Genomic DNA, 17,102 nt, shown 5'->3' on the forward strand with positions numbered 1-17,102 from the left:
AGAGAGGGAGACACAGAATCTGAAACAGGCTCCAGGCTCTGAGCTGTCAGCACAGAGCCTGTCGCAGGGCTCGAACTCATCAACTGCGAGATCTGGACCTGAGCGGAAGTCAGACGCTCAACGTACTGAGCCACCCAGGCGCCCCTATAGTTGCTAATTTTTAAGTACAGCCTTAGCAGGAGGAACTGCATTGGGTGTTTTGCCCACATCATCTGTTTGGTCCCCATGGCCATCTATGAAGTAGACACTCATACTATTCTCACTCCACAGATGAGGAAACTCAGGCAAAGCTCTGGCAAAGCATTGGGTGCCAGGCTGAGGCTTTACACCTTGAAGCTTTTATGGAAAAAAGTATCTGTATTTTGGAAAGCTAATCCAGGTGGCTTGAGTGAGTTGGGCTGAAGGTAAAAACACCAGATGGGTGAAAACTAGTTGGAAGACCGTCGTTCGTTCCCCATAGACACCTCGGCTCTACAGAATCATAGACTGCCCTCCGGTCGTGCTGAGGAGTTAATGGTCTTACGTCTTTCTACTTATTTTTCATCTCGTGGCAGTTCCATTCTTCCCTTTGCCTCCAGCAAATTCCTACTCCACCTCCAAGCGCTATGCGTGGACAGTCCCTCCAGAGAGACGTAGCTAAGAGGCCAATGGCCTGTGTGAATGGCAGCGTAGAGGGATTTGGGCGTCAGAAGCATCTGCTCAGCCTCTAACAAGCTGTGGCTTTGGGACATTTCTTAACGTTTCCAAGACTTACCTCAATTCTGCAGTGGGAATAATACTACATAACACGAGAAGGGGGTGCGGAAATTTGGGTGGCACTCTGAAACTTCGAAAGCCTCTATAAATAGAGTTTACTTAAGTAGTTTGTCATCTCAGAGGCCCTCCCCACACCCAAGGAGAATGAATTGTACCAGTCTCCTTTTTCTGTTAGCCGTCCAATCCTACCTCTACATATTGTTGTATTAGGTTGAAATGACATTAAGTCACAAGCAAGGGTCTGTAGTTTTCTCCTGCCTCCACTAGATTCTACCTCCTTGCCCATGAATGGTTGGCTGAACAGCACTATTCTTTCCCAGAGATTTCCATGCCTTAATTCCTGGAATGTGTGAAAATGTTACCTTATATGGAAAAAAAAAAAAAGAGTTTGCAGATGTGTTAAGGGTCTTGAGAGGAGATTATCCTGGACTATCCGAATGGGCCCAATGTAATCACAGGTGTTTTGTTTTGTTTTGTTTTGTTTTGTTTTGTTTTGTTTTGTTTTGTTTAGAGAGACAAGCAGGGTATAAGAAGTGTCATAGAGGAAATGTGACAACAGAAACAGAGGTTGGAGGGATGTAGTTTGGAGATGAAGGAAGAGATCATCCAGCACAGCACTACAGGTGGCTTCTAGAAGCTAAGAAAGGCAAGGGAACGGATTATGCCCTAGAGCCTGTAGAAGGAAAGCAGCTCTGAGGACACCCTGAGTTTAGCCTGTGAGCCCCAAATTGGGCTTCTGACTTCCAGGACCGTAAGATAATAAGTGTGTATTGTTTAAGCCATTGTGTTCATGGTACTTTGGTACAGAAGCAATAGGTAACTAACACACCTATCTGGAAGCACCCTCCTTCCTCCCCAAGATATAGTGGTGTCTTCCCGAAACATGAAACATGTACAATCTTGCACCTCTCAATTTTCCACAGCTGTTTAACATACATTCGTGATTTCTCCAATGTCAAGGGATTCATGGAACAGTGGTAGGCTGCAAAGAAAGTTTTACCGAACGTAAGAATACCAAGGAGAACATCTGTTCAAGACATTTGCAGGCTTACAGGAACATTCACAGCATATTAATGGGGTGTAGCAAAACCCAATTCTGTAGGTTTGACAAATGTGGGATTCACTAAAGGTAGTTATGTGGGTATCAGAACTATTTTTAACATTTCGCCTTGGTGACATGTCCACATTATCAAAGCACCAATAAAGAGTGAAATAGTTTAATGTAATTCTCTGGAAAGTATAAATATATTTCCACTAAGTAGTAGAGAATCCTAGTTTCATTTGTATTATTTTTTCTAATACTTAAGTTGAATATAAATCTTTACAATTTTTTTTAGTGTGTATTTATTTCTGAGACAGAGAGAGACAGAGCATGAGAGGGGGAAGGGCAGAGAGAGAGGGAGACACAGAATCCGAAACAGGCTCTAGGCTCTGAGCTGTCAGCACAGAGCCTGATGTGGGGCTCAAACTCACAAACCGTTTGATTATGACCTGAGCCGAAGTCGGTCGCTCAACCAACTGAGCCACCCAGGCACCCCGGTTGAGTATAAATTTTAAGGGCATAAAAGCAGAGCCTTATTTATTTATTTATTTATTTCTTATTTATTTATTTAAAAAAAATTTTTCATCTTATTTATTTATTTAAAAAAGCCTGTGACGTTTCAGTGTGATTAATATTTACTGGCAAAGCTAATTATAACATTAATATGTAAATAAAGTAATGCAATCACGTAAATATGCAAATATATATCAGTGAACGTGTCACACTAAATGAACCAGTCCTTATTAAACCCAACTTCCCTTCAAATATATTTTTTGCTTAAAATTCTGGAGATTTTCTTTTAAATGAAATTGAGTCAACACTATTTCTTTGCTCTATTAAGAAATACACCACACGTCGATTTATTTTATTTATTTAGAACTTGGAGGGCAATAAAAAAAAAAAAAAACATCAGGAGATTTTTCCACCATTAGCTTGAAAATGAATAAAACAGAAAACATGCTGCATTGCAACTGTGCAGAGTGAGGCAGCTGGTAGCTAGCCCTCCAAAAGCTTCCGGAGTATTTTCTTATACAGGGGGGCGTTCGGGTCCAGGCATATTTTCCTACCATTCTTCAGAGAAGCTCTGCCAGAGAAAAGATTTGAACGTAAGGTTAGACGCGTAGTGAAGCGGGGTGTGGAGGAACACAGGCTAAGGCAAAGGAGGCAGAGGGTAGGGCCCCGAAGCCAGTGCATGGGACTCACATCATCTGGGGAACGGGGCAGTGGACTGTCGCACCCATCACCTCCAGGCTGCGGATATGCTTGGGACGGACTTCGGAGGTGGTCTTCACGCACACGCAGCGCAGGTGCTCATCTCCTTCTGGGTCCCCTGAGGGTTGGGGGGGGGGGGCGGGGAGGCGGTGGAGGACAGAGCGGTGAGTCAGTGAACCTTCGAACTTACCTTAGGGATCCTTTTTCATTGCGTTTGGCTTTCATTTCCTCACCCATAAATCATACCTCCCTCAGAGAGAAGTGTTACTGACAAGATGGTAAAGTGCACCGGGCAGCTCATGGCACAGCGCCCGCACACCTAGGCAGAGCTCAGAAGATTATAAAAATTCCACCCCAGCCCTGGCGGTTCCCCGACTGCCTGTCGTCCGCCCCCGTCCCCTCCATGCCTTACTTTAGCTCTTACCTCTGGGGAGGGCGACCACAGCTGGCAAGAGCAGCAGTCCCAGGAGCAGGAGCCCTGAGCTGGGCAGGGGCCTGGGGGCGCGGGCACCCACTCGAAGCCTCATGTCCAGAAGGTGCCAGCAGGAGCCGAGAGTGCAAGGGCAGTTGGGGCGGAGGCTTTGCAGGCCAGTGGCTCCTAAGACTCTCCAGGCCGGTTTTATCCCCACTGTCAGTCCTGTCCTGTCCGGAAAACTGGGGCGGATGGTGGGGGAAGTGGTGACACTTCTGGGAAGGGTTAGGCTCTGGCCAGCCAAGATTAGGAGGAAAAAAAAGAAGAAGAAGAAGAAGACTGGGGTCAGCTGTTTTGGCTGGGAGCTGGGAGCAGGAGCAACACCCTCAATCTAAAGTCATGTACGTGCACATGGGTGCAGTTAGAGCCAGTATTTGAACCTGTCTGTTGGCTTTGTTATGTGTTATTGTAGAGTTCTCTGTGATCACTATGTTGCCATTTATACAGGTGGTGCCTTCAGACCCTAGACAGTTTCTGTTTCTTTCCCAACTGGCAACAAACTGCCTTTTCAAGAACTGCTTATTTCTGCCAGCGTGTCCTGATTACCAGGGAGTTGAGCTTTGTGGCTGTGTGTGTTAAAGGTGTGTCTTCCTAATTGTTTTCTTGCTCGTAAAAAGTTGAATTGGTCTTTGGGATGACTCAGCTCTGAATTTCACCCGGATGTGAAGTTTCCTCCGTCTCTTGAGCAGGATCTACCCTGCCCTACCAGCCACCCTCTAGGAAGCAAAGTCTGTTACCCTGTCTGTCCTCTTACCCTGAGAAAAATTATGAAAGTAATATTGGAATGCATTCATTCTGTAAAAACTTGGTGCCCACATGTTACTGCGTTGGGCTTGGCCCAGAAATGAGGTCAAGCAGGAGAGTTTCCAGGCCACATTTCCCAGAGCCTGCTGTGACCTGGACAAGTGCCAGTTTAAGTCAGGCTGCACTGTGGCTGGATCAGTGATGTTCTAAGGAGGGCACAGAGCTTCTGGGAGTGGAGTGTAGAAAGATGTGGAAGAGGGGTGGAGGCTAGGTAACAAAATCCACAAAGTAAAGGTCAAGAGATCGCTATGGACCATCTTCCCTTCCCTGAAAAAAGGATGACTTGGGCTCTTTTTTTTTTTTTTTTTTTTTTAGTTTTTTTAAGTTTATTTTTCTTGAGAGAGAGAGAGAGAGAGAAGAGAAAGAGAGCAGGGGAGGGACACACACACACACACAGAGAGAGAGAGAGAGAGAGAGAGAGAGAGAGAGGGAATCCCAGGCAGGCTCTGTGCTGTCAGTGCAGAGCCTGATTTAGGGCTCAAACTCATGAACTGTGAGATCATGACCTGAATCGAAATCAAGAATCAGGTGCTTAACCGACTGAGCCATCCAGGTGCCTATACTTGAGCTCTTAAATAGGGCAAAGTATGTCCTCATCTCAAAGCCAGAGGTTTTCTGTTGCACTGATTAACAGTGGTGAAGGGCATCAGTGGCCCACCGCAGGAAACTAGCTGACTTTGAATGCTCAGGAGGACCAGGCTTCTGCAGGGCTATGCAATGTCCCTCCTCCACCTACAATGTTCTTTCTCTTAGTATCCCACCACTTGCCTTTCGGCTAAGTCCCATTCGAATTTCTGGTGTCTACCTAACATCACTTCCTCAGCGAGGCCTTTCCTGACAGCTACAGCTAATTGTGTTCCCTGTTGTGTCTTGTAGCATCCTGGCATTTGCAATCTCTCACTGATACAGATATTATACATGCAGATACATATGCATGTGCGCGAGTGTGTGTGTGTGTGTTTGAAAGTGTTTAAAGGGGCGCCTGGGTGGCGCAGTCGGTTAAGCGTCCGACTTCAGCCAGGTCACGATCTCGCGGTCCGTGAGTTCGAGCCCCGCGTCGGGCTCTGGGCTGATGGCTCAGAGCCTGGAGCCTGTTTCCGATTCTGTGTCTCCCTCTCTCTCTGCCCCTCCCCCGTTCATGCTCTGTCTCTCTCTGTCCCAAAAATAAATAAACGTTGAAAAAAAAATTTAAAAAAAAAAGTGTTTAAAATGTTTTCTGGGGCGCCTGGGTGGCTCAGTCGGTTAAGTGTCCAACTTCAGCTCAGATCAGGTCATGATCTCATGGTTTGTGGGTTCAAGCCCCAAGTCTGGCGCTGTGTCTCAGATTCTGCGTCTCCTTCCCTCTCTGTCCCTCCCCTGCTCGCACTCCGTCTCTCTCTCTCTCTCAAAACTAAACATTAAAAAAATTTTTTTTTAATGTTTTATCTCCCCACATGCAAAGCTGTATGAGGTGAGCGGTCATAATGTATATCACTGTTCTAGAACATGGGTAAGGACTCAATATAAAGTACTATATTCATGAAGATAATGTTGAAAATGATGATGCTGAGGCTTTGACTTGCTCCTCTGTCGGTTTCTTCACACAGTTAGAGCAGACCTCTATATCTGCAGGTGTCCCATCAGGTTGTGATTATTTGTCAGCCTGTCAGCCCCTCCAACCAGACAGTGATCTCTTCAAGGACAATTCTCTGGGACTTACACATGTTGAACATCCAGCATCCAATGCAAATGGATGATCCAGAAGGTGCTGTAACTGACACAAGTGTATTGCACTAAAACTTGAGATCCCAAATAGGGTTAGTGGCAGAGGGGACGGATAGAAGAGATGGTTTGGGATATGAATGGGTGGCATACTGGATTTTACAACCTTACCCCCAGATGTCAATATTTACAGGAAGTAGTAAGTGTCATTAAATGATTCTTTCTCTGCATTACATGAAATAGTTTAATGCACACAAAAACGAAAGACATGTGCATCTTAGGAGGTATCGCATAGTGGAAAAAACCTGTGTCATGTTTCAGGAGCTGACCCTGTTGGTAGCAGGAGGAAACCACTAGAGAAATGAATGAAATGTCTGAGCTCTTGTGAATTATTGGAGAAAAACTAATGAAAACGATTGCAATCCCCACTTACTGCTTTATTATATGTTTATAGATATGTGTATATATATTAACTACCATTTAATAACTGCATTTATTTTGTAGACGAAACATTTTAAGGCACTGAGCCTATACTGATGAGGAGATAATAAAGTAGATCTTACTATGCAAAATTTGTGAACTAAATGATTGATACGTGAGTGTTCCCCCAAAGTCCATTTACAGATTGGGGTTGGTGAACTTGTTTCTCCTTCAACCATCAAAGTCTGCTGCTCGTGATCAGGTCCTATTTTTGTGTGCCAATAACATCGCGATATAGGATATAATCTCTTCATTAGAGAAAGAAGAATCGGGGAACGTGGTGTGGTGGTTAAGAGCAGAGCTTCAATTACTCACTCTTTCACCTACTTATTTATCTGATCTTGCGGCAAATTTCCTAATCTCTTTGAATTTCAGTATTCTTCGGTAGAACACTGGGAATGCTAATAGTACAACAAATAAAATAATAGCTAACATTTATATAGGGGTTCTTGTGGGGCTTCTAGCCCTTTGAATCTATTAACTCTTAATTTTCACATCGGTTGTCAGACAGGCAATATTATTATCCCATTTTAGAGATGAAGAAACTAAGGCACAGAGTGGTTAGGCAACCTGTCCAAAGTTACACAGCTAGTAAGGGGTAGAGCTAATTCACCCAATTATTCTCTGTACAGAGGATGAACTCTTAACCAGATCATATCTATCTTGTGAGAATCATTTAATTCATCCATACAAAACACTTAGTATGCCAGGCATATTAAAATTTATCCAAAACTTTTCACTATTATAATAAATTAAGAATGACACACATCAGTGGCATGTGGGTGACTCAGTAGGTTAAGCGTCCGACTCTTGATTTCAGCTCAGGTCATGATCTCACGGTTGATGAGATCGAACCCTGCATCGGACTCTGTCTGTGCTGATAGCATGGAGACTGCTTAGGATTCTCTCTCTCCCTCTCTCTCTCCCCCTCTCCTGCTTGCACGTACATGCTATTTTTTGCTCTCTTTCAAAAATAAATAAATAAACTTAAAAAATAATAATAATGGGGGCGCCTGGGTGGCTCAGTCAGTTAAGCGTCTGACTTCGGCTCAGGTCATGATCTCGCGGTCTGTGAGTTTGAGCCCCGTGTCGGGCTCTGTGCTGACAGCTCAGAGCCTGGAGCCTGTTTCAGATTCTCCTGTTCATGCTCTGTCTCTGTCTCAAAAATAAATAAACGTTAAAAAAAAAGAAAAAAGAAAGAAAGAAAGAAAGGAAGGAAGAACAGAGGGAGCAGGGAGAGAATGGGCAAAATGGGTGAAGGGGAATAGGAAGTCCAGGCTTCCAGTTATGGAATGACTAGGCCACGGGGATAAAAAGCACAGTGTGGGGAATGTAGCCGACGGTGTTGTAATGATGTTGTACGGTGTCAGGGGGGTAGCAGCACTTGGGGAGCACACAGCACAAGGGAGAGAGATGGTCAGTCACTCTGCCAAAATGAATGCAACTTTGGCCATCAGCTATATTCAAATAAAAAAAAATGTAAAAAAAAAATGAAAGCTCTGTTTCTTATAAAACAATTATTAGAAGTCTGCCAACGTGTGAATTTTTTATTTTCGTATTCGCAAGGTTGATTCCACCACAAGAATTGTAAGCAGACAGGATGTGAATGCAAATATATACGAACATTCCAGGTTAAAACATTTAACACCATAGAGAACCTATGTTATTATTAGGATTATTATTGAAAATACTGGAGTGTTTTTAATAGAGAGAATGTTAATGCTGTTGTTCATCATATATTTTTTTGTTCTATAGTATTAAATGTATTCACTTTAAAGTAAGTAACCACAGCTTACAAGACTCACATTCTACAACTTTATTATTTTTTAGGGTTTGAAGGCTGAAATAAACACTAGAAAAACCTTTCAAAAATGCTTGGAAGCAAAGTATCCTAAGACGAAGACAATGAAAAACTCTATTAAGTCCCTAAATAAATCAACAAATATTTATTGAGCAAGTGCTCTATTCTGGGCTCTGTGTGATTCCTAATAACAATGACCATTATGGAATCTATTAATCATCATGAGTATAGCTAGTCTCACAGTCAAGGAGAGCAAGAGACGTTAACACGCATGTGAGTATTTGGAAAGAAAATTTAAAATAAAGGAATGCAAAGCATAGTGCCACATTTAGCCAAGAGTTAGGGAACAAACCATATATTATATTTTGGCAGTAAGTTTGCTTACTGTTATCTTCTCTCTGTCATCTATGAACCAGCCTTCTCAGAATGTCATGCGACTTTTCGAGGTAGAATTGAACACATATCCAAAGTTCAATACAATATGAATAGGTATTTTGGATAAATAAGAACTCCAGAAAGTCGGACCTTCAAACTCCTACTCTTCTTGGGAGATAGAAAGATTTGACACAAAGCGAACAGATTAAGCCATTGACCCACTACTTTCCAAAATTTTCTGGACTATTTTCTTGATTTTGGGAGCTTCTGGGTCCAGGCAGACTTTGTTCCCGTTCTTCAGCGTGGCTCTGCAAGAGGGAATGGAATGATCTGTGAGTGCCCTGGCCTGACCCTCAGAAGGCATTCACCGGGCTGGATGGATTAAACTGCGCCGGTGGGGACAGAAGCAGAGAGTTTCCCTAATGCCCAATGAGGCAATGGTACAAAAACAGGGACTTACATCACTTCGACGTTGGCACAGTGGGGTCCTGCCCTGAGCACCTCCAAATTCTGGATGTTACTTGGGTGAATGCCAGAGACGGTTTTCATACACAGGCAGCGAAGTTCAACGAACGGCTCCACGTCTGCACGTTTAGCTAGGGTAGAAAGCGTGACTCTGTTAGTGGTCCCGATTCTTGCGGAGATCTTATTAGTGGCTTGTTTCCTTAGCCCCTTATTTGTTAACTGTGCCGCTGACCTAAAGTCGCTGCGTCTATGACCGTCCGATCTTTAGTAAAGTACCCTGGCAGAATGCCTTGGCACACGTGAAGTGCCCACTAAGCATACCCTCTCCTCCCGGAGGTACTGGTGTAACGGCCTCTCCAGCCCCAGGAGCGACCGTGCAGACTTTCCCCCAGGCCCTGCTGCAGCAGAAGCAGCCACAGCTGCAGAGAGGCAGGGACTCCACTCTCAGCGCTCCCGCAGTTTCTCTTACTTAACCCAGAGGGAACCAGCGTGCTCAGGAACAGCGACAGCAGTAGCAAGCCCTGTAGGACCGGAAGCCGGCTGGTGCTGGAGCAGGAGGAGGTAGGACGGAGGCCCATAGTGGAGACGACTAAGCTGGAGTGGGTCCTGAAGGCCTCGGTGCGAGGGCGAATTGCTGCCTCCAAGTCTGCGGTCATGGTGTCTCATGCTCTCCGGATGCCTTTTATACAAGCCCCTCGAGGCCAGCAAGGAGAAAAAAGATAGGGAAGAAGGGATGGTGTGTGGAAATACATGTGGGAGGATGGGCAAGTTGTGCTCAACCCAGATAAACACCAGGCAGGTCGGGGTTCCTGCTCAATTTTATTTATACTTCCCTTCACACTGTGCTCTCCGCACCCCCCCTCCCCCATTCTTAGTACCCATATCCTTTACACGAATATAACCTTCCACGTAGGGAGGTAAGATAACACTCTGCTTTTCCTATAGGGCAATTTCTAGGCTTAACAGACACTTTATGACTATCTGAGAGCATACATAAATGGCCCTTTCCAGTTGCCAAAGAAAGCAGATGTTCCTAACTCGGTTGCTGATAAATGTTAGGATTTGTTTGTAGTATGTGCGTAAAGTAGGAGCCAATTACCACCAAAGGCCCACTTTGCATATTAGTTTGTGGGTTGCTTCTGTTTTCAGAATGTACTATTTTTTTCTAATGTCATCCAGAAACTAGAAGAACAGCGCCTCCTCCCTCGTGTTGTAAAATACACTGCTTGTTGAGTCTACTCTAAAAAGCAACACCCAGCATATTTCCTTTTTCTTTTATTTTTAATATTTCAGGGAAGTAGGTAATATAATTCATTGTGAAAGGTTCATACACTGCAGATGTATGTGGAATAAAACATGTACATTTCTCTTCATCATTATTCTATATCCTCACTCTCCAGTGGAAACCTTAGATAACAGTTTGATATTAGTTTTCTGTTCTGTCTACATTTATATACACACATATGTGTATATAGAGAGACACACACGTCACTCATAGAGAAACACATATATCGATAGAGGTAGACATAGATTTGTTAATATAAACGGGATCATTAGATGGTTTGCTTTTGCCCTTCAAAAATACGCCTTCAGCATCCTTTCATGCTACCCCAAGGTCATCTTTCCCCATCCTTTTTAATGGCTGCGTGACATTGTATGGCATGGGCAATCCTCAACCAACCTCTGTCTTATTGGTGACCTTGAGGGTGTTTCCAGGTTTGCAGTGTTACAAACTGCAACAAAATCTCTGTTCCTCAATTCTCAGAGCGCAATCATGAGTCTTGATCTCAAACCCTAGGTGATATAGAGAAAGCACCTGCACATCACAGGCTAGCTTGTGTGTGTTATTGTCTGGATCTCGCTTTCTTCTATGAGACTTGCTTCCTCAATACACTTTTGAAGGTAGAGGCATGTCCTAGGTTCCTTTGAATGCTTTAGGGATTTTTTGGTGTGTAGGATAATACATTACACAGTGTGTCTTAAACAGTGTTGGTGAGTAGATCAATGAGTATCGTATGAAGGAAAGTTTTTAATCAGACACAATCCTCAGACCAAACTCCATCTGGTCCCAAGTACCTATAGTATAAAGAGGTGATTTGGAAGCCTGGGAATAACGGACAAGGTTCTAGGCACAAGCTGTCTTCCTATTACAACTATGTACAGATCTTACACAATATTATTTAAACTTCTCATTATTTGCTTATGTTTTATACCTTTAACATTTTGGAAGAAACTCAAAACATTCAAATGTACAAAATTACATTTTCTATCAAAAGAATGAATACAGTCAATTATTGTTTCCAATTGTTTTTTCTTTCAACTTTAAAGCCAATTCTCCCTCTTGTTTAAGTTAGACGACACCTACTTAAGTTCATCTGCCCTGTTTTGTAAATGTATTTCTCTTTCTCATCCCTTTAGATTTCCCCATGTATCTTACAGTCTGGCAGTAGAACATATTAAAATGATTTTCCACCTCTTCCAACTCAGAAATTCATAGTCTAAGAAGCAAAGTCAAGAAAAAGGTTAAGCTGAAAATGACTATCCTTCTTAGAGCTGAGATGTGGAGTGAATAAAGAGAGATTCTCAGCAGGAAACAGAGTAAGGAGAGTGAACACCTTTCTAGTTCTTCCTCAGCGATGACTTTATAGTCTTTCCTCATTATTGTGATTGAAATGTTATTCATTCTCTGGTCAGATATACTTTTATTCAAATGTAAGCTCAAAAGCATTTTCAGAGCAAGATATGAAGTGTTGTGTTTTTTTTTTTTTTTTAAGTATTATAGTGTCTTTTTTTTCCCCCCATCCATCACAGCCCCAACACATTTGTTTGCTGTATTTATTAGTTTCACTGGACACTTTTCCCTCTATACACACACTATCCAAATTTCTTTCCTGGTTCATTTAGTACCAGGAAAGCAGTAGGCATGTTGCAGAGTATCATTAAGCCATTGTCTTAATCAACATATTTGTCACAAAAGATACAACGTCAGCAAGGTTCATGAGGAAGCATTAACAAATTTCTTGAGTCACTAAAATTTCACAAGCCTATTAGTTGGCACTTGAGGTAAATAATGTTTTGCTAGCTTTTGCTGATTCAGTAAATATTAAGTATCTAGTATGTGCCAGATGTTTAAAAGTTCTCCTCATTGGGTGACTTGGTCATGGTGCTATTTCTTTTTTTAAAAATGAGACCTCAGGGTGCCCGGAGGCGGCTCAGTCAGTGAAGTGTCCAACTTCCTCTCAGGTCATGACCTTGCGGTTTGTGGGTTCAAGACCCACATTGGGCTCTGTGCTGACAGCTCTGAGCCTGGAGCCTGCTTGGGATTCTGTCTCCTGCTCTCTCTGCCCTTCCCTCGCTCATGCTCAGTCTCTGTCTCTCTCTTTCAAAAATAAATACACACAATTTTTTTTTTTTTTTACAGTGAGACCCTCAAATACTGGTGCAAAACAATGGGTCACCAATACCAATGTGCTGTCGTTACCACTATACTGCTAACTGTGCTAACTGTATTGCTGTCATTTGCACCTGGTAGGTTTTTTTTGTTTTTGTTTTTGTTTTTGTTTTTGTTTTTGTTTCCATGAAGAGAAACACAATACAAACTCTGAAAAACTGGCTTACTAAGTGGATAAAAGATACTTTGAAGTCAGTTATTCAATGAAAAGAAGTGTCAAAGTTTTTGGGTTTTAAACTTTAGTTTAAACTTTAGTGTCAAAGTTTTTGGGTTTTAAAATAACTGGGCAGCCTTTTTATGGATCCAACATTGTCACACTGTTTATTAATTTAATTCTTCTGGTGTGGTAAGTTACTTTATCTCTTTTTCCTTTAAGTCATTGTATAAATAGCAGAGTCCCAGTCATTTAGGAAACTAGCAAGGTTTCAAAGACTCAAACAACTTATCTGTTAGCTCTTTTGAAAGAAAATATCTAGACATTGGAGGAGCATTACCCACTAAAATAAAGCATAGGTTAACTGTCATACATAAAAGATTTTGAACTGACATCTCCCAAGTATGAAGGAAATAAGCTGTCATTCGCAAATTAGTCATAAAAGCAATTAGTACAGAAGATCTTGGGGATAATGCAATTTGGGGTCTTGCTGTCAAAGCACCTTAAGTAATCAATTGAAATACTAGAGGATAAAAGATTTCCTCTATGTGCTGAAACCAAATATGTTTTCTGTATGATTCTCAGTTGACAAGAAGAACCCAGACCTTAGTTACTCTGGCACTCGGCACCCAGAGGTGAAGCCTGGGGTGGGGTGGGGTCAGGGAAGGAGTAGGGAGGGCGGAAGAATTGAGGGGGAGTGTCTTCCTGGGTGCTGTTGGACAGAAGCCCCGCAAAGGTTCGAGGAGCTGGGAATTTTCACTTTAATTTAATGCCAATTAATATTAGCCATTGAGCGTCAAATGCATAACGACCCTCTCGCGTAACAAGTCAAGCCCAAATTTAGTGGCTTACGACAATATATTATTTCTGATGGTTCCATATGTTAATGAGTGGTACTTGGACCTCACTTAAGTGGGTGTCATCAGAGCACAACTGGAAACGCTGAGAAGTCCAACATGGCCTCTCCCACATGGAAGGGGCTTGTGCCGGCTGCTGGGGTAACTTCATCCCCCTGCTCCTCCTTCTCTTTCAAGTAGCATTATTGTACTTCTCAGGAGAACAGGAAGAATGGAAAGAAGGAAGGAAGGGAGAAAACGATAGAAGGAAGGAGGGAGGAGAAAGAAGAGCTGGGAAGGGAAAAGAAGGAAGGAAGAAAAGTAAAAAGAAAAGGTAAGACAAAGGCCCTCCACTCTCCCCCCGCCCTTCCTTCCCCTACTGTCCTCTCCTCCTTGCCCCCTCTGTTCCCCCCATTCTTTTCCATCTCCTCTCATCCCCTCCCAGCCTCTCCCCTTCTCTGACCTTTCCTCCCCCACCCTTCCCTCTTCTCTTCTCCTTTTTTCTCCCCTCCCCTGTCCCTGAAACCCGGATGCACCGCCCACACTCCTTCCCTTTCAGGATCTTCTGGACGGTGCACCACAGCTGTCTCCAGTTGCTGGAAATGATGGCTGCAGTCAGCTCACAACTGAGACCTTCTCTGGGCACAGCCCAGGGCCCCAGGGAAATGTCTCACCCAAAGTTGTCCCCACTCCCCAGAGGTAGCCCACATCTAATGACCTGTCAGTGGGAGAGTTTGGAGGTCTGCTTCCTTGCCACAACTCAGAATAACTCTGGAAGGCTACCCCAGCCCCAAAGCCTCTCATAGGATCGCCTGGTCTTCTATTGTAACAGCAGCTCTCCTTCTCTCCGGTTCTTTACTTCCTGACAGATGTTAATCTTTAGAGCACTCCTCAGTAAACTTCCTGCACACAAATGTCCTCTCAGGGTTTGATTCTGGGGAATCCCACCCGAGAGACTCTTTCTCTCTCTTTTAAAAAAATCTAGTCCCTTATCATTCAGCTTTCGAGTAGAGCTTTGTCAGAGAGAATTCAGTATATTGGCCGCCATAAGACCTTAACTTAGGCTGAAAGCTTCTCATTTTTGTAATCTCCATATCTCAAGAATCCTGTACTGGGTCTGTTCTGTAACAAGATTATCCATAAATGGGTATTGATGGATGAATATTTATAAGAAGAAAAATATACCGTATATGTTGGTAATACTAACACATGAATGACAGAAAAAAAAGACAGAGAATATGAATACATTGTTCCCAGAAGCTTCTTAAAAATGACTTGTGGAAACAAATCCTGCACTAAAACTTAAGGATCCATGCATAGATAGAAAGAATACAGATACATTTGAACAAAATGATGGCACTTAAACTACAGAGCTCTCACTTTTCTGACTTTAAATTAGGGAATAGGAGCTAATATTTGTCAAGTACCTGCTCTGTTCCAGGATCAGCCCTTAGTGCCTGTGAGACAGATATTATTACTGTACTGACTTTACAGATGAGAAACCCGAGGGATGGAGATGTTAAATAAATTGCCAAGGTCAAATAGCTGGAAGTACTCAAAACCAGATTTGAAACATAATTACCCTGGCTTTGTATTGTACCACAAACTGTAAAGAATTACAATTACTGACCTCTCCAGCTGGAAACCAGTTAGCGATTTTTCTCTTTGTTCAGCCTAGAGGTGGGTCAGAAACAATCATCCCACATTTATGTGGCAGTGGAATCACATCTTTTAAGAATGTGGTTTTTGGGGCGCCTGGGTGGCTCAGTCGGTTAAGCGTCCAACTTCGGCTCAGGTCATGGTCCATGACCCCAAGCCCCGCGTTGGGCTCTGTGCTGACACCTCAGAGCCTAGAGCCCATTTCAGATTCTGTGTCTCCCTCTCTCTCTGCCCCTCCCCTGTTCATGCTCTGTCTCTCTCTGTCTCAAAAATAAATAAACGTTTTAAAAAAAATTAAGAAAAAAAGAATGTGGTTTTTACAGAGGAGGTAGGGGTTCTTGTAATTTCTCAATATTTACGAAATAGGACTCTAGACTTCATAGAAAGAAACTTTTGCATGTAAACTCTAAGTCTCCCTATGTCATTATTTCACTGTACATATTTGAAGTATGAACAATCCTTTTCGGGAATATAATATTAATTTTGCTGACTAAAAGCAAACCAGGACGGTCAGCCAAAATTACAATCATGTGCATTCTCTCTGTCTTCCGTGATTCAGTCAGGGAGGCAAATCAAAATCCCCAGGTACTCATTCTGTCTGGTAAATTTCTCAATTTGTAACATCCAGGAAAGACTTTTGAAGTTAAATACAATATGAGAGCTACCCGCAGTGATTTTCCTTATGCAAGAATTACATGTATGATAGAAAAACAAAGCCACTAGTCAGATTTATCATAGACCTTGTCATACCTTCAAGAATTGAAGGATTATGTGAATGTGTCACACCCAGAGGCAAGCAGGAAAATGTGGTAAAATGGAGGGCATTAATTAAACATTGGAAATTGTCTGGAGGGGGGCAGTAACAGATATTTTAGCTGGCCTTTTGTTCAAGTCCTAGTGCTTTCATAACTGAGAGTGAGTTTCAGATAGACAGTAGAGTGAATGTGGTATTTAGGAGTTTGTGTGAGGAAAATGTATCTCTAGAAGACTTACAGTGGGTTAATTTCCCCCAGATATATTAGTCGTTGAATTTGCTAGTGGTAAGATAAATGGTAATGCTATTATTAGTGAGTAGTAACTGCCAATGAGGGTCATGTATAGGTTATACTTCCGTAATATCATCTCTTTTCTGTGTAGAACAACCAATTATAGCATGAGCATGACAAACAGAATTGCAAGAATACTACAAATGAGGTCTTACTCTATGGTCTATAAAGAAACCAAACTTATAAGTCTTGTTTCTGGGTAAAACAAAGATCTTGAATGATGGCAAAGAAAAAAGTAATCAGTAATGTTTATTTCTTCCAGAACATACATTTCACCTCTTGAAAGGACATTTAATATGCTTTCATTTATTATTGTCAGGCACTGACTCCATGAGTATTTGGGGGCTGGTATGACAAATAAGAGATTATTTAAAACACTGAAATTTATAGTTCACACATCTATGGTAATTTGATTTGCTTTCTCAATGTTTCCCTAATATTAGTATATGATTCATAGGTTCAAAGGGAAAAAAGTACTATTTGGGAGAGTAAAAAGATCATGAAAGTTTAAAAATTTTTGAGGTATTTTGTTTTTTTTCAATATTGCTAAAAAATTGGTCCGTAAATCATCTCTTTAAAATTTTCCATACCTTTGTATCTTCCTGTCTTTCTCCCTCTTCTGTGTTACGTAGAGCTATATTAATACATAATAATGATGTATTACTATAATTACTGTAATAATACATTAATAATATGTTAATAACATATACTAATCTAATAGGTGTTTTATGTATAAGGAGAGAGATGAAAAGATGTAGAATAGTTTAGCTTAGATATAGATGTGTTAATAATATATTAGCATGTACTAATAAATACATGTGCACCAATATAAGCATATATATTGATCC

At 42.1% G+C, this 17,102-nt stretch overlaps 2 protein-coding genes and 2 long non-coding RNA genes across 4 annotated transcripts in view; 2 read left to right on the forward strand and 2 right to left on the reverse strand.

Moving 5' to 3' along the window:
* LOC123595864 overlaps window positions 1-13,804 on the forward strand; it is a 28,710-nt gene extending 14,906 nt beyond the window's left edge. Inside the window, exons 2-3 of the long non-coding RNA XR_006711406.1 lie at window positions 12,530-12,636; window positions 13,769-13,804. This is a non-coding gene — a long non-coding RNA (uncharacterized LOC123595864). The remainder of the gene's footprint in view (window positions 1-12,529; window positions 12,637-13,768) is intronic.
* LOC123595863 (platelet factor 4-like) lies at window positions 2,654-3,655 on the reverse strand. The gene is made up of 3 exons (XM_045473762.1): window positions 3,435-3,655; window positions 3,002-3,128; window positions 2,654-2,882 (listed from the first exon to the last, which is right to left on the reverse strand). Exons 1-3 carry the CDS (start codon window positions 3,535-3,537, stop codon window positions 2,795-2,797), a joined length of 318 nt encoding a protein of 105 aa, XP_045329718.1. The 5' UTR covers window positions 3,538-3,655; the 3' UTR covers window positions 2,654-2,794.
* LOC123595862 (platelet basic protein-like) lies at window positions 8,000-9,819 on the reverse strand. Its single transcript, XM_045473761.1, has 3 exons — window positions 9,578-9,819; window positions 9,104-9,239; window positions 8,000-8,951 (listed from the first exon to the last, which is right to left on the reverse strand). The coding sequence occupies exons 1-3, from the start codon at window positions 9,762-9,764 to the stop codon at window positions 8,849-8,851; spliced, it is 426 nt and encodes a 141-aa protein (XP_045329717.1). The 5' UTR covers window positions 9,765-9,819; the 3' UTR covers window positions 8,000-8,848.
* A 33-nt stretch (window positions 13,805-13,837) lies between the features above and the next one.
* Window positions 13,838-14,711, forward strand: LOC123595865. Its single transcript, XR_006711407.1, has 2 exons — window positions 13,838-13,883; window positions 14,109-14,711. It is a non-coding gene; the product is annotated as an uncharacterized LOC123595865 (long non-coding RNA).
* Window positions 14,712-17,102: the final 2,391 nt, after the last annotated feature.

The sequence above is a fragment of the Leopardus geoffroyi genome, chromosome B1 (genome assembly GCF_018350155.1).
Source record: "Leopardus geoffroyi isolate Oge1 chromosome B1, O.geoffroyi_Oge1_pat1.0, whole genome shotgun sequence".
Classification (NCBI taxonomy): Eukaryota; Metazoa; Chordata; class Mammalia; order Carnivora; family Felidae; genus Leopardus; species Leopardus geoffroyi.

Bases quoted from the DNA above. Each gene is read 5' to 3' on its own strand.
- LOC123595863 (XM_045473762.1), bottom strand. From the start codon at position 3,537: ATGAGGCTTCGAGTGGGTGCCCGCGCCCCCAGGCCCCTGCCCAGCTCA. The intron at 3,129-3,434 runs GTAAGAGCTAAA...CCCAACCCTCAG, and splicing joins TGTGGTCGCCCTCCCCAGAG to GGGACCCAGAAGGAGATGAG. The intron at 2,883-3,001 runs GTGAGTCCCATG...TTTCTCTGGCAG, and splicing joins TGCCCCGTTCCCCAGATGAT to AGCTTCTCTGAAGAATGGTA.
- LOC123595862 (XM_045473761.1), bottom strand. From the start codon at position 9,764: ATGACCGCAGACTTGGAGGCAGCAATTCGCCCTCGCACCGAGGCCTTC. The intron at 9,240-9,577 runs GTAAGAGAAACT...TTTCTACCCTAG, and splicing joins GCTGGTTCCCTCTGGGTTAA to CTAAACGTGCAGACGTGGAG. The intron at 8,952-9,103 runs GTAAGTCCCTGT...TCCCTCTTGCAG, and splicing joins TGTGCCAACGTCGAAGTGAT to AGCCACGCTGAAGAACGGGA.